This window comes from Oncorhynchus masou, chromosome 32, assembly GCF_036934945.1.
Source record: "Oncorhynchus masou masou isolate Uvic2021 chromosome 32, UVic_Omas_1.1, whole genome shotgun sequence".
Lineage (NCBI taxonomy): Eukaryota > Metazoa > Chordata > Actinopteri > Salmoniformes > Salmonidae > Oncorhynchus > Oncorhynchus masou.
In genome coordinates this window covers 25,944,173-25,959,943 of record NC_088243.1, presented here as the reverse complement: position 1 = coordinate 25,959,943, position 15,771 = coordinate 25,944,173, and the positions used below count along the sequence as shown (strand labels likewise).

Sequence of the window (15,771 nt, the reverse complement as noted above, 5' to 3'; positions counted from 1 at the left end):
TGCATCGGCTGCCTTCATGTACTGTATGTTCATCTGCCTGGGCCAAGAGTATGGAGAACAGGAAACAAGGGGGAATAGGGGGAGGAAAGGAGGAGTGGGCTTTCCCTCTTCACCTCTCTGAATCTACCTCACATCAATGCCAGAGGTCCTCTCCAAAAGTCTCATCGGCATTAGGAAAATTGCAGTTTAGTCAACTAGCATAAAGACATGCTGAAGAATGAATCCACACGGCCTTCTTGTCTGTTAGCACTGTGAAAGCGCATTAAGGTCGCATAATACCACAAAACTACACAACCAACACGGTTTTCCTTCCACAGACATTAAAGGTGACTGGAGTTACCAGACAAAGAATGAACTTCTCTACAGTAACATACAGGAAAATACTAATGTCAAACTTTAGTGTAGAAGATGATTTCGATGACATGGGAAAAGCTACGGTGGCCCTAGGGTGCAAATTAGCTTGGTAATATGGTAAAAACCAGCAAAATATTTAAAAGGCCATCAAAATACTTCAAGGGCCTGCAGATATTTCAGGCTGCAAATTTAGTTAAAAAGCGGATAAATATTTTAGCCTTTGAAGTTTGGTAAAATGCTATGTCGTTAGTAACCTAAGCTAGCAAAGTCATTAGCATTGATAACATGTTAGCTACGATGTTACATTGCTAGCTACATCATTATCAGCGCTATCTAGTTAACAACGGTAACAAGTTAGCTTTGATGTTATCAACAGTAGCTAGTTAGCTACATCATTAACGATGCTAGCTAATGCTAGCTAGTTAGCTTCATCGTTAGCAGTGCTAACAAGTTAGCTACGACGTTAGCAGACCTATCTAGTTAGCTAGGTCATTAGCAACGCTAGCTAGTTAGTTATAGCGTTCGCAAGTTTGCTACAGCATTACTAACTGCTAACAAAATTGGGGGGCAATTTTGTTGATACCATATACATTATAAAGCAGGCATAATTGCAAACTTGACCACACGTTGGCCCGGTTTTGGAATTTAGTGGGGAAGTAAACCCCACCTGAGCCCATGTTGAAGCTATGCGGGTAGCGCTTGAATAAAAAGCACACTGGTCCGTAAAATGTATTTGTAATAAATGTTGTAACCATAAGGCTTTCAAAGTTTACTTTTAAATGTACCGCATTTCAGGGAGATATCCAGGATTTTTTTATTATCACGATATATGGAGTCCAGTTTGTTGAGTAATGATAGGGTCGTTACACTGTGTTTATACGCGTGGATATCGACTCTGCTGCTTGAGCATGCTTGTGGAGCACAGTCGATAGCGCGCTGGACTTCGGGCTAGAAGGCCGAGGGTTCGAGACCTGCTCCCTTCCCTGCCTGTTTCATTACACTGGTGTCAGAAGTGATTGGACCTTGCTTGGCCGGTGAGTGCGTTCCTATACAATGTTGAGTCGTAAGCTAGCGCAAGGATGTGCTCTTTAAAAGGAGGGAGTTGTGTAACAACCCTGGTTCTATAACAAGGAGCTCCCTAGGCAGCGAACAGCCTGAGAGTGAATTATGCACACACCTGCAGCCAAGAGAAGTACACAATCAGCCACCCATTATCTTCAGCAACAAGACTGGACTGAAGAAGCCTAGAGGTGAAGAAAGAAGACTCAGGGTTGAACCTGCTGTCGATATCCTGGTCTCAACATTGTCCTTCATGAGCACTCCACCCCCAAGAGCTCAGTGTTGCTGCTCCACAATGGTGGCTGCTGACACGCAACTTATGTGTTTGGGTTCACAGCATGCTCGGGGCAGCCTCACAGATCCCCTAGCTGCACCCTCCTTTCTTTAAAGGAGAGGAAACAGAGGTGGTGGTTTTTCAGGGTAGATCTCCCTCTGGAAGATACCATGTGTGCGCTAGCCTCAGGTTCTGAGGCGTCATATGACGAAGGAGATGACGAGGATGTTGGTAAGTGTCTGGGTTTTTTTCTGGAGAAAAACCCAGTCAACTGACCGAAGTGGAAATGACCCCCCTCCCTAAGGAGAGCGAGGGGAACTTCACATCCTTGGGTCAGGAAGAGACGGGCTCTGAGTTCTCAGCAGCCCCCTCCAACGCAACGGCTTCTCTGCGCTCTGACTTTACAGGACTCATTGAGCGGGCCACCTAGAGATTACACTGCCCCCTATTCCCCTCAACCCGGAGGTGGATATGATGGTGGGCGGCCCTTAATCTAGACCGAGTCTGGAGGCTGTGCCTTTGGTACCTGCCAGCCCTCACTGGCGAAATACGTGGAGGGTGCAGTGTGGACGGAAAACAGCCTCAGGAGATCCCGAGGCTCGAGGACGCCCTAGCCGCGTACCTCGTCCCAGGTTTGAGCTCCTGGCCTCCGTTCCGGAAACCCACATTACCTACGGCAGACTCACAGCCCAGCTGGTAGGGAAGTCCTTCGCTCTAGGTGTACAAGCTGTAGTAGCAGCTAATAATATTGCGTTCCTGGCAGCCTCCCTCCCCGATGACGCAATCGCTGTTGGGGGCCGGCGCACTAACTCAGGCCCATGCTGTGTTCACTGGGGGCTGGAACCACAAGGTTACACATATAACTTCTTGCGACTAGGGGGCAATATTTAAATTTTTGGATGAAAAACGTTTTAAACAAGATATTTAGTCACGAAAAGATGCTCGACTATGCATATAATTGACAGTTTTGGAAAGAAAACTCTGACGTTTCCAAAACTGCAAAGATATTGTCTGTGAGTGCCACAGAACTCATGTTACAGGTGAAACCCAGTTAAAAATCCAACCAGGAAGTGGCACATTTTTTGAAACCGCCGCAGGCCAATGACTACTTATATGGCTGTGAATGAGCTACGAATGAGCTTACGTTTTCCACGTATTCCCCAAGGTGTCTACAGCATTGTGACGTCTTTTTACACATTTCCATTGATGAATAGCCGTAAGGGACCATATATAGCAAGTGGTCAGATGGTGTCTCCCGCAGAAAAATCTTGCGTAAAATACTGAGGTAGCCACCTTGAGGATGGATCCTAAACAACGTTTGCCGTGTTTCTGTCGATATTATGGAGTTAATTTTGAAAAAGTTCGGCGTTGTAATGGCAACATTTTCCGGTCGATTTCTCAGCCAAGCATGATGAACAAACGGGAGCTATTTCGCCTACAAAAATAAACTTTTTGGAAAAAAGGAACATTTGCTATCTAACTGGGAGTCTCATGAGTGAAAGCATCCGAAGTTCTTCAAAGGTAAATGATTTAATTCGGTTGCTTTTCTTATTTTCGTGAAAACGTTGCCTGCTGCCAGCAGAGCCTAGCATAGCATTATGCCATGATAAACTTACACAAATGTTTGTCTAGCGTTGGCTGTAACGCATATTTTGAAAATCTGAGATGACAGTGTTGTTAACAAAAGGCTAAGCTTGTGTTTGAATATACTTATTTAATTTGCGATTTTCATGAATAGGAAAAGTTACTAGGTGTATTTGTGTCCGCTGCGTTATGCTACTTCTTTTGAGGCTATGATTACGCTCCCGGATACGGGATTGCTAGTCGCAAAAGGATAACCAAAGTGTCGGCACCCCCGTTTCTCACAGAACGCTCCAATATTTCCTCCCCCTTTCGAGGGGGGCCCACCCTGGGCTATCCCACCACTTCAGTGTCGAGGGACAGCGGAGGCTTGGGCCATAGAGGAATACAGACCCTTCCTACTGTCTGTACCACAGCTTCACGCTCTCAGAGCAAAGCTGCACCCTCTCCCCCTGGCTAAGTCGGACCCTGCAGAAGGGTTATGCCATCCAATTCCACCGAACTTCTCTCCCGTTTTTGGGCGTGGTGGAGGCGGTGATGAAGATGCCAGAGAAAGTAGCCGCTCTTGTAAAAGAGTTTACATAACTTTTGGTGAAGGAGGCAGTCACAGTAGTTCTCCAAGAGCGGGCTATATTCGCTCTACTTCCTAGTGCCAAAAAAGACTGGAGGAGAACGAGGCCAAACCGCCCTTTCTAATGTTTACGACAAAACGTCTGCAGGACGTATCCACACCAATACTTTTGTATAAGCATAGATCTAAAGGACGCATATTTTTATGTGCCGGTGCATTCGCGTCACAGGAAGTTTCTGTGTTTCGCCTTCCAAGGGGTGCCACGCGAGTATGCCATTAGAGGTACGCCACGGCACCTCATACCTTTTCCAAATGCATGGAGGCGGCATTGGAACCGCTGCTTCGTCAACGGATAAGGCTACTAGCCTGCCTAGACAACCTACTGGTTCTCGCCCCGTCAGCAGAGCTGGAGATCGCACACACGACAGACAGTGACCACACGTCTGTGATTCGCTGTGAATTGGAAAAAGAGCACGCCTTTGCCCAGTCATCAGATTGTCTACCTGGGATTACAGCTAGACACTGACTATGAAGGCTCAAATTTTGGATCCTCTACGGGATGTCTTGTTGCAAGCCCTACGAAGGTTTATCCGAATCATATGGTGATGGCGCATTCCGTCATGACAATCCCATGTCGTCTGCCCACTCCGTGGTTCCTCTGGGACTTCTGCACATGCACAGAGCACAGAGATGGTTTGCCCAAATACAACTGGATCCAGTGAAGCACTTTCGTCGTGCATCCTGATGTAAGGGGTCCCAATAGGCAGTGTAATCCTACAGTGAGGGAAAAAAGTATTTGATCCCCTACTGATTTTGTACGTTTGCCCACTGACAAAGAAATGATCCGTCTATAATTTTAATGGTAGGTTTATTTGAACAGTGAGACAGAAAAACAAAAAATCCAGAAAAACGCATGTCAAAATTGTTATGAATTGATTTGCATTTTAATGAGGGAAATAAGTATTTGACCCGTCTGCAAAACTTGACTTAGTACTTGGTGGCAAAACCCTTGTTGGCAATCACAGAGGTCAGACGTTTCTTATAGTTGGCCACCAGGTTTGCACACATCTCAGGAGGGATTTTGTCCTACTCCTCTTTGCAAGTCATTAAGGTTTCAAGGCTGACGTTTGGCAACTCGAACCTTCAGCTCCCTCCACAGATCTTCTATGGAATTAAGGTCTGGAGACTGGCTAGGCCACTCCAGGACCTTAATGTGCTTCTTCTTGAGCCACTCCTTTGTTGCCTTGGCCGTGTGTTTTGGGTCATTGTCATGCTAGAAAACCCATCCACGACCCATTTTTAATGCCCTGGCTGAGGGAAGGAGGTTCTCACCCAAGATTTGACTGTACATGGCCCCGTCCATTGTCCCTTTGATGCAGTGAAGTTGTCCTGTCCCCTTAGCAGAAAAACACCCCCAAAGCATAATGTTTCCACCTCCATGTTTGACTGTGGGGATGGTGTTCTTGGGGTCATGGGCAGCATACCTCCTCCTCCAAACACGGCGAGTTGAGTTGATACTTATTGCGGCAGGGTAGCCTAGTGGTTAGAGTGTTGGACTAGTAACCAAAAGGTTGCAAGTTCAAATCCCCGAGCTGACAAGGTACAAATCTGTTGTTCTGCCCCTGAACAGGCAGTTAACCCACTGTTCCTAGGCAGTCATTGAAAATAAGAATTTGTTCTTAACTGACTTGCCTAGTAAAATAAAAAAAGGTAAAAATTGCCCTTGTTAAAATGCAAAATAATTTATAACATTTTTTGACATGCGTTTTGTCTGGATTTCTTTGTTGTTATTCTGTCTCTCAAGGTTCAAATAAACCCACCATTAAAATTATAGACTGATCATTTCTTTGTCCGTGGGCAAACATACAAAATCAGCAGGGGATCAAATACTTTTTTCCCTCACTGTACATTCCAGTGTTTACAGAAGCTTGTCTGACTGGATGGGGAGGGACATGTCAGGCTCGGGATGCCACAACCTCCTGGAGTTGGAGACCGTTTTACTGGTTCTGACCCACTTCGTGTCTACCCTATGGGGTCAGGACGTGCTGGTCTGGTCAGACAACCGAACCACAGTATCCTACATAAATTGCTGAGGAGGAGTCAGGACTCCTGCACTAAACCGCCTGGCGGAGAAATTGTGGCTGTGGGCTCACGAGCACCTTCGCTCGTTGACAGTAGCACACATTCAGAAAGTCGGAGCAGACCTTATGTCTTGAGGGGGTCCCCGAGACGGCGGTTGGCAGCTGCACCCTGACATTGTTTTCTAAATATGGGAATGGCTCGGGAGAGTCGAGGTGAACCTGTTCACGTCACGTGTGAATGCGCAGTGTCCCCTATGGTTTTCCCTACGAGCCCTACGAGGATTTTTTTTGAGCACCAACCATTGCCAGATGTTCTCCTGTACGCATTTTCACCGCTGTCCTGCATTCTCCCACTGCTAGCCTGCATGAGAACAGCAGGGCTGGCAACCATATTGATAGCTCTCAATCGCCCAGGTGCTCCGTGGTACGCGGAGATGACTCAAATGTTGATTGCGCCGTCATGGCCAATTCCACAGAAAGGATTTTTTTTTTTTTTTTACAAATCGGCCAACCACTGAGGCTCTGGGCCCTGATAGGAACAGGTTAAAGCGCCGTGGGGTATCAGATTCAGTAATCAGAACCATACAGGGCTCAGGTGCCAGTTCCACATCCATGATGTATGCCAGCAGATGGAACGTGTTTTCACAATGGTGTGCCATAGAGAATGTCGATCCCATGTGCGGTCAGGTCGAGAGCGTGCTCTCTTTCCTACAGTTCATGTTTGACAAGCAGCGCTCACCCGCCACCATTAAGGTGTTCATGGCAGTGATTTCAGCTTGTCATGAGGGGTTTGGCAGAGAGTCTTCAGCCACCCTCTAGTGAAACGGTTTCTATTGGGAACATGGCGGCTTAGGCCAGCAGCTAGAGCCACGCTGCTCCAGTGGGATTTAACTTTGGTACTCGAGGCGCTCCGCGAGACACCGTTCGAGCCATTGAATCAAATCCCCCTCATGATGTTGTCTCTGAAGACACTGTTGCTTGCCTTGACTACAGCCAAGGGTGTCAGTGATTTGTGTGCTCTTTTGACGAGACATGACTGCATTGCCATCAATGGCGACTTGAGCAGAACGGTGTCACATCCTAACCCGGGATTTATGCTGAAGAATATTAAGAGCCCATATAGGTCACAGTCCGTTGAGTTATGGGCCTTCTCCCCCCCCCCCCCCATGCGGAGCAGAGAGCAGAGGCTTCATTGCCTGTGCCCGGTGTGCGCCTTCGCGTGCTAAGTGCAGCACACGGCGATAATTAGGTCATTGCCTCCGCTGTTTGTGTCACGGTGCTAGTATACTTGGTAGACTATTTTCAAAACAGTGGTTGTCTCATTGGCTTTGCGAAGGCATTGAGATGGCTTATGAGGCGACAGGGTGGGCACTGCCTCAGGGTGTCAGAGCCCACTCCACTCATAGAGTAACGGAGTCTACGGCCCTTTTCAGAGGAACAGCGGTAGAGGATATTTGAGCAGCGGCGTCGGGGTCGTCACCGTCTCCTTTTATCCAACTCTACCGGTTAGACATGTCGTCTAGCTATCGAGCTCGTTCTGTTCTCGTTCTTCTGGCTGAAGGGAGAACTTCAGTTAAGAAAAGATGCAGGACGATTGGGCAGGGTTCCCATTAGGTCCACTCTTTTTTGTCAGGGAGTGAGACACGTGCGACATGACCTTTGTCTGACACTGTCAGTACAGCAGGGAATGTTTAGACTGCCCACCAGTGTATCACTGTGTAGGGGCGGAGTGATGAGGGAAATAGTGCTGTAACTAGTATTACTTTACTATTAAACTGGTCACTGAAATTTATGGAATATCGAGGTATGATCTATCTGCTTAGGCAGAGTAGTTGGCCCATATTCTATTATCTGCCCACAAATCATTGGCTTTGCCTATGGATTGAGTGTGGCGGGTTACACTGAGAAATCAGTGAGTAGGTCTTCTAAATTCGTTCAGCCTGTACTCATCTTTTCTGATGGGAAGGCTAGAACTAAGGCGGGAAATGTAGGATCAATGGACAGGGTTTCCATCAGGTCTGCTTTCTCTTATTAGAATGACTACATGACATGACTCCTGGCAGGGGGTTCATGTGTTGTATCTTACCCACAAGTCTATGACTGTGTTTGGGTAGAAGGATTAGGGACATAGTTTCTGTAACTGGTGTGACAGTACTATTAGACCAATCTTTAATACTTAGTTTGAGTTCATCGATCTGCTTGTACAGATTAGTATAGCTCATTCTGTTTTATCTGCCCACTAGTCATTGGCGGTGTCTCTGGACTGAGTAGGGTGGATTAGACCTATTAGTTCTGAGTGGAGCGGGGCCCCATAGGACTTAAGGCCCTGCCAACCCCCATTCTCGCTGAAGATCATTTTTCAGGAGGCTGTTTGTGGGGAAGCATCCCCTTATATTGGGACACCTGTACTCCTATTAGCTGCAGGTGTGTGCATCATTTCTCAGTCTTTTTGCTGCCTAGGCAGCGGGGCAATCCACTAGGAGCAGAGCTCCCCTATGGGGCTCTGCTCCACTCATAGAACTGGAGTTATAAACCGATAGTTACCGGAGTTGTAAATGCTGATATCTACTCTGCCGCTTGAGCATGCTGTTGGGGCAGTCGATAGTGCTCTGGACTTCGGGCTAGAAGGCCAAGGGTTCAAGACCTGCTCCCTGCCTGATTCCAGCAAAGTGGTTACGTGAAACTTTACCAAATAGGAAAAAAAAAACAACCTTATGAATTTAAAAAACAATGACCTGAACTTGGGCTAATTCAGGCCAAACTTCAGAACCGGACATATTTCTAAGCCTTTTACCATACTTCGCAGCCTATTATTTTGAAAGCTGGTTTGCCCCTTAGGGCCACTGTAAGAAGGGGAGTGGGTGATATTAATCCTAAACCTGTTTCAAAGGTTACTTGACAGGACGGCCATTTTACATATCATAAAACAGTATATCAGACGAGGTCATAAAATTATACTGAAAAAAACTGAAAAATAGCCTACGCTCCAGACTTTGATGGCTCTGGAGGAGTTACATGTGATATCTACACACAATGGTGCTGTAAAGCCCCCATCTGAGTGGGAGGTTGGGTTCAGCTGGCAATGAAGAGAGAAGAGGATGACGTGCCTCTGAGGTGAGGTGAGGTAATGTTCTAACATGTCAGCCCAGTCAGACCAGACCCTCTCAGTGACAGGGTTTGATGGGCGGGGGCGAGGAGACCCAGACCTCTCCATAAAGTTAACTGTACACCTCTGCCAAAGGTGATATCTGATAGCCTTGAAAACCAACACCACTATAAAAAAGACAGAAAAAAAATAGAATAAGACACCTTACCTTCTCTAAACCTTGCTTTATCCATTTGGAGATGCTAGGATGAGGATGCCTTTTAGCCAGCAGCTTAGTTACTGTACCATTTAACTCTGATGTCACAATTAGAGGAGAATGGTCACTAAACCCTGTGGTTTCATGTATTCATGTCAAAAGCAGTTCTAACACATATCAATACACGACGAAGAGATGATAGTAGACAAATTAGAAAAGAGAATAGGAACAAAAGTTTCCTGTTGGTAGGAGCTTTACTGAGACAGTCAATGCAAAACAAGTAACCTTCAACACAGACGGGTTAGTTGACGTCACGAAAAGGATGTGCACACTTCAAAATAGTGCAGAAGTCTGTTGTGATTCTGGATGGCCAGATATCTAGCAACAATGACAAGAAACTGCTTTGTGGGGAAATGTCGGTGGCTTGTTCAGCTAGTTATATTTCATTCTTGATACCATGTCTTGTTTTTAGGTTTTCACTGATGTCACATCTATGCTAATATGGCCAAAAATGTGCTAGCTAGCTAACCAACGATGTAGTGATCATTGTGCAAATGTATTTATGTTTTCAATAACACTGTAGACAAAATATAGTTTGTCAACAATCTAAGCCAACCTTGTTTTTCCCCATAGTTTTGCACGCGCCGGTTTTGTTGCTAATCAACCAACCCATCTATATACAGTAGCAGCAAAGTGGAAGGAGAGGCTGTGAACATTAGTCACATCCTAACTTCTCCTTAAATACAGTTGTGTCAACACAATGAACAAACCACCAGTGATCCTCCCAGTCAACATTTTCCAAATAAAATTCTAAAAGCGAATTTACAAAATAAATCCATAATGCAATGTCATTCATTTGGAATGGATAACATTGCATAGTTGATCATCAACAATGAGTATATTTGGCAGCTTTTTGTACAATTAATTAAAGCTGAGATGTGCGGTAGGCGCAACAAGCAATCCTGCATCATGGTAGAAAAAAGAAAAAAATCGTAGTACATACTATGCTGTTCTATCGCACGTGCAATGATTTACGAGAAAAAAAAAGTGTTGATGACGTAATGTCTTTGTTGTTGTAATACCCCAAACGGACGTGGCAGTATCACCGCTATGGATTCCAGCTTTAACACTTTAGTGATTATCCAGTCCAAAATAGTTTGCAGAATTCTTCTCCATAAAACAAATAATGAGAAATCATACCACATTAAATAAATAGCAGCTGTTGAAAAAGAAATCCAAAACCAAATCAAAATGCTACCAGTTCAAATTGACCTAATCCTATAATACAGGTTTCAAGACTTCATTGGCTGAATGCAACGTCATCACCTCGATTAACATGAGCATTTAAACTGAAACATGCTCCGTTTGATTTTACATATTCAAGGCATGATTATAGCAATACTTTGGCTTCAGACGCAAGCTTGCATACAGCTTTCATACATGATTTTTGAAATACTGATTGGACTAATACCTATCTGTTATGACTGTTCCCAACACATTAGGTAGTGTACTTCACTTTCATGTAATTACAGACATACTTATCCATGATAGATAGGGGGGGGGGGGTCAACAAGCTAAGGCAAAGTCAACATACACTACCGTTCAAAAGTTTGGGGCCACTATCTACAATAGCCATTTACAACAATAATGCCTACACTGTATTTCTGATCAATTTGATGTTATTTTAATGGGGAAAAAAGGTGCTTTTCTTTCAAAAACAAGGACATTTCAAAGTGACCAAACTTTTGAATGGTAGTGTATACTTGAGTGACGTGAAATGTAGGATGAGACATTGCGGTTAGTCTCTTTGTTCGATCCAGCTCAATACTACCCATAATCTCTTTCCTAGATAAAGTAGATATCCTGAGAAGAAATTGATCCTGTCATCATCTCCATCCTCTTCATCATTCTGCGAGCATGAAAGCTGTCTCCGCCGTCTCAATCAATGAGTCACTCTCTCCAAATGGGACAGGGGGTTGGAGTAGCACAACGGTCCAGACAAACAGGCCAAACCCAGTAGTGCTAGAAACCATCATCATCATCACATCCATACTCTGGAGTAAAAGAAGACCAAATGATTACTCAACTGCTCTCAAAATACATGTTTTCAAACATATGTAGACACCCTGGTAGCCAGACAATATGGCAACCCAACCAATGCAAGATGATTTGGATAATGCCGAACAAAAGATCTGGCTAACAGGCTAGTTTGAAGTATCTTTCTTACTGACCGTTGCCTCCCAGCAGCTCCATGGCGCTGACGCAGGGCTCCTCCTCATCCTCCTCTTCCTCATCTGCCACATCGTCATAGACCACAGGCCCACTCTCGACCAGCACAGAGTGAGGCGACACCTCAGAGGCCACTGGCAGGGGGATGGCTATCTAAGGAAACAATAAGGAAAAATCCACTAAATCAGTCCAACTAGTAATATGATTCTGCACACTGAGCCTGAAAGCCTGAATAGATGTTCAATGCGGAGGTTATAGCTAGCCTGACCCCCCCCCCCCATCCGAGTCCTACTGCATGTGGGTGTGGGCGAGGCAGGTGGGGGATCCACAGTGTGACGGAGACCCATTTCAGCTCCCTCTGCAGCAGTGTGTAAGCTCCTGCTGGGCTCTCTTCCCTCCCTCTCTCCATCCCTTCATGGTCACCCTGCTGGGCCTAGCCTCCCAGTGCGGAAAATGTCTCCTCATAATAGGAGCTGGAAGTCTCATTAATTATCATCAAAAGGAGGAAGAAAAAATTATATAAATTATTCTCCAGACTAATTAGTGGGTGGGTGGCCACTGGGTGGTGAGGAAGGGTCTGAGTCCTGGGAAGGAGCTATAGGAGAGGCAGGGAGTGTTGAAAGACCCTTTCAGAGGGAATGAGAAGACATACTGATTCAACAATCTTGACCCCGGACAGTTTTAAAGGTGAGAGAACTGGGTGACCTTGGTGGAATCAGGTCAGTCATAACAGTGTGATGAGTCAGTGGTTCTCTGCCATAGCTTACACTGGGGGAAGGGCTTGATGAACTTGACTAGCCTCTCAGCTTTAAAGCCAGGAACAGTGAAATCAGGCTTGTCTCTATTCTATTGCAGAGGTTTATCACAGGGGCCTGCCAGTTTCTCTGAGCTTGACGTTGAAACAGACATTTATTGCCAAGACTGTCAGGCAGAAGCACTGCACTGGGTAACTCAAAGTGCCATTTACTCCTAGGACATTTGTTTTGGAAATACAAAGAGAACCAGAAAAACTGCCAGGCAACAGCAAAGCACATCTCCTTTCTCTCTTCTGTGCTCCTTTTCCTTTCCTTACATAACATGAATTCCAAGCAAACCCGGCCCCAACCAATCAGAGAAGCCATTTGATGCCAGTTCCCAGGGGGTGGTGAGGTGTTGCTTAGTAACAAGCTTTGTTGACCCAGCCCCTCGTGGCAAATGTTTTCTTCCTGGTTGCTGTAGCCTGCACTGGGAGATTCCATTCATGGCTGCCAACACCACATGAGTGAGAGAGAGCGAGCAAAAGAAGGGAATGGAGCGAGACACAGCAGCAGACGGATGAAGAGTGGGTGCAGGAGAAAGTGAGGCTCCCTCCTGTACTTTCCAGCCCACACCGCTTGAATGCATGTGAACAACTCAGCGGGACATGGCCGCAGTCCTCTCCCATTAGTGAGCCTGCTGCTGAAGAAAGTCTCTTCCCCCCCGGTCCATAGGAGACTACAGGGTTGGTTAAAGAAAAAAGACTCACCCAATTTGAATATTATATCATATTTGTGCATCTCTGAGCAATGTTCTATCGATTCCCGGGGTCATTTCATGTTTTCATGTGTATCTGAGCCATCATCGTGCAAGCAGGCAGAAATACAGCCCATAAGATGAGTTTTGCATCCTATGAAGATATAACATTCAAAATGGGTGAAAACCAAAAGGTCATGATTCCTTTCCCCCCCTTTTTTCTCAAGATGTAGTGTTAGCGATAGTAGGCTTGGGCGGTATACCGTATATAGCCTTTCGAAAAAGCCACGGAATGGTTTTTCAATACAGGCAAAACTATTTATTTTTATACAGCTTCTTTCTTTAAAAATTAACCACGTTTTTTTCTCCCCAATTTCGTGGTATCCAATTGTTAGTAATTACTATTTTGTCTTATCGCTACAACTCCCGTACGGGCTCGGCAGAGACAAAGGTCTAAAGCCATGCGTCCTCCGAAACACAACTTAACACAGCGCGCATCCAACCCGGAAGCCAGTCGCACATGTGTCAGAGGAAACACCGTGCACCTGGTTACCTTGGTTAGCGTGCACTGTACCCGGCCCGCCACAGGAGTCGCTGGTGCGCGATGAGACAAGGATATCCCTACCAGCCAAACCCTCCCTAGGCCAATTGTGCGTCGCCCCACGGACCTCCCGGTCGCGGCCGGCTGCGACAGAGCCTGTCAGCTATATCACTTATAAATTAACTAAGATGTGCCAAATAAATTATCTCTAACTGGGTTTTACTAACGTTGCTAACTTGCAAGATCAAGCTTCTTGGTAACAGCAGCAGAGGCAATCCCCTCCTGGATTAATATTCCTGCTGCCTAATATATGTTTTGTGTGTGCTGCAAACTGCGTTTTGAGATACTTGCATAACTTTATGAGCGGGGTTGTCTGTCCTAGTAGTAAATGTTTGCAAGTGCTTGTTACCATTTACCTAGCATCTGCTATGAGAACTTCTTAGTACTTCTTAGCATTCTGGTAAGTGACTTTTTTACGTTTATATATTTTTCAATAGCACCCCTTGTGTGCACTACCGGTAATAGCGTATATCCCGGGGTGGCACAGACACGGCATGGAAATCTGGATACCCTTAGCGATAGTAAAAGTGTGTGTGTGTGTAAGAGACAAAAGCATGTGTAACATCTTACCTGGTCTAGAGCCAGCTTCTTATGGGGGTGTGCTGATATGAAGGGCCGTAACCTGAGAGAAACAAAAACTTTGAAGAACAGACCACGTGGCTGCAATGAATGGCAGAGATGACCGTTCAGAAAAAGGACATGAAGGTTGGACTGACAGAAGGTTGGAGCGACAGACCGACACAGAGGGAGAGAGAGAGATATTCTAACAGACAGAACACAGAGAGAGATGCAGTTGAAGTCAGAAGTTTACATACACTTAGGTTGGAGTCATTGTTTTTCAACCACTCCACAAATTTCTTGTTAAACTATAGTTTTGGCAAGTCGGTTAGGACATCTACTTTGTGCTTGACAAGTAATTTTTCCAACAATTGTTTACGGAGAGATTATTTCACTGTATCAAAATTCCAGTGGGTCAGAAGTTGACTGCCTTTAAACAGCTTGGAAAATTCCAGAAAAAGATGTCATGGCTTTAGAAGCTTCTGATAGGCTAATTGGCATAATTTGAGTCATTTGGAGGTGCATCTGTGGATGTATTTCAAGGCCTACCTTCAAACTCAGTGCCTCTGCTTGACATCATGAGAAAAATCAAAAGAAAATCAGCCAAGACTTCAGAAAAAAATAATTGTGGACCTACACAAGTCTGGTTCATCCTTGGGAGTTATTTCCAAACACCTGAAGGTACCACATTCATCTGTACAAACAATAGTACGCAAGTATAAACACCATGGGACCACGCAGCCTTCATTACCGCTCAGGAAGGAGACGTGTCCTGTTTCCTAGAGGTTAACGTACTTGTGTGAAAAGTGCAAATCCATCCCAGAACAACAGCAAAGGACCATGTGAAGATGCTGGAAGAAACAGGTACAAAAGTGGGGACAGCAGGTAGCCTAGTGGTTAGAGCGTTGGACTTGTAACAGAAAGGTTGCAAGATTGAGTCCCCGAGCTCACAAGGTAAAAAAATCTGTCGATCTGAACAAGGCAGTTAACCCACTGTTCCTAGGCCGTCATTGAAAATAAGAATTTGTTTTTAACTGACTTGCCTAGTTAAATAAGGTAAAATAAAATCGTATCTATATCCAGAGGTCGACCGATACCAATTTTTGTAATCATAAAAAAAAAAACGCCGATACCGATTATTGGAGGACCAAAAAAAGCCGATACCGATTAAATCGGACCATTTTTTAAATGTATTTGTAATAATGACAATTACAACAATACTAAATGAACACTTATTTTAACTTAATATAATACATCAAAATCAATTTAGCCTCAAGTAAATAATAAAACATGTTCAATATGGTTTAAATAATGCAAAAACAAAAGGTGTTGGAGAAGAAAGTAAAAGTGCAATATGTGCCATGTAAAAAAGCTAACGTTTAAGTTCCTTGCTCAGAACATGAGAACATATGAAAGCTGGTCGTTCCTTTTAACATGAGTCTTCAATACTCCCAGGTAAGAAGTTTTAGTTTGTAGTTATTATAGGAATTATAGGACTATTTCTTGCTAAACCATTTGTATTTCATTAACCTTTGACTATTGGGTGTTCTTATAGGCACTTTAGTATTGCCAGTATAGTTTCCTTCCCTCTCCTCGCTCCTACCTGGGCTCGAACCAGGAACACCACAGCCACCCTCAAAGCAGCGTTACCCATGCAGAGCAAGGGGAAC

At 45.0% G+C, this 15,771-nt stretch overlaps 1 protein-coding gene across 2 annotated transcripts in view; it reads right to left on the bottom strand.

Annotated features, from left to right (window-relative positions):
- Window positions 1–9,463: 9,463 nt before the first annotated feature.
- The window catches only part of brf1a (BRF1 RNA polymerase III transcription initiation factor subunit a), a 61,718-nt gene continuing 55,410 nt past the window's right edge, over window positions 9,464–15,771 (bottom strand). For both annotated transcript variants that reach the window (XM_064953650.1, XM_064953651.1), the window contains exons 17-19: window positions 14,114–14,165; window positions 11,454–11,604; window positions 9,464–11,276 (exon numbers count right to left, since the gene is read on the bottom strand). In XM_064953650.1, the coding sequence (XP_064809722.1) occupies window positions 11,245–11,276; window positions 11,454–11,604; window positions 14,114–14,165 (235 nt within the window). In that variant the 3' untranslated portion in view covers window positions 9,464–11,244. The remainder of the gene's footprint in view (window positions 11,277–11,453; window positions 11,605–14,113; window positions 14,166–15,771) is intronic.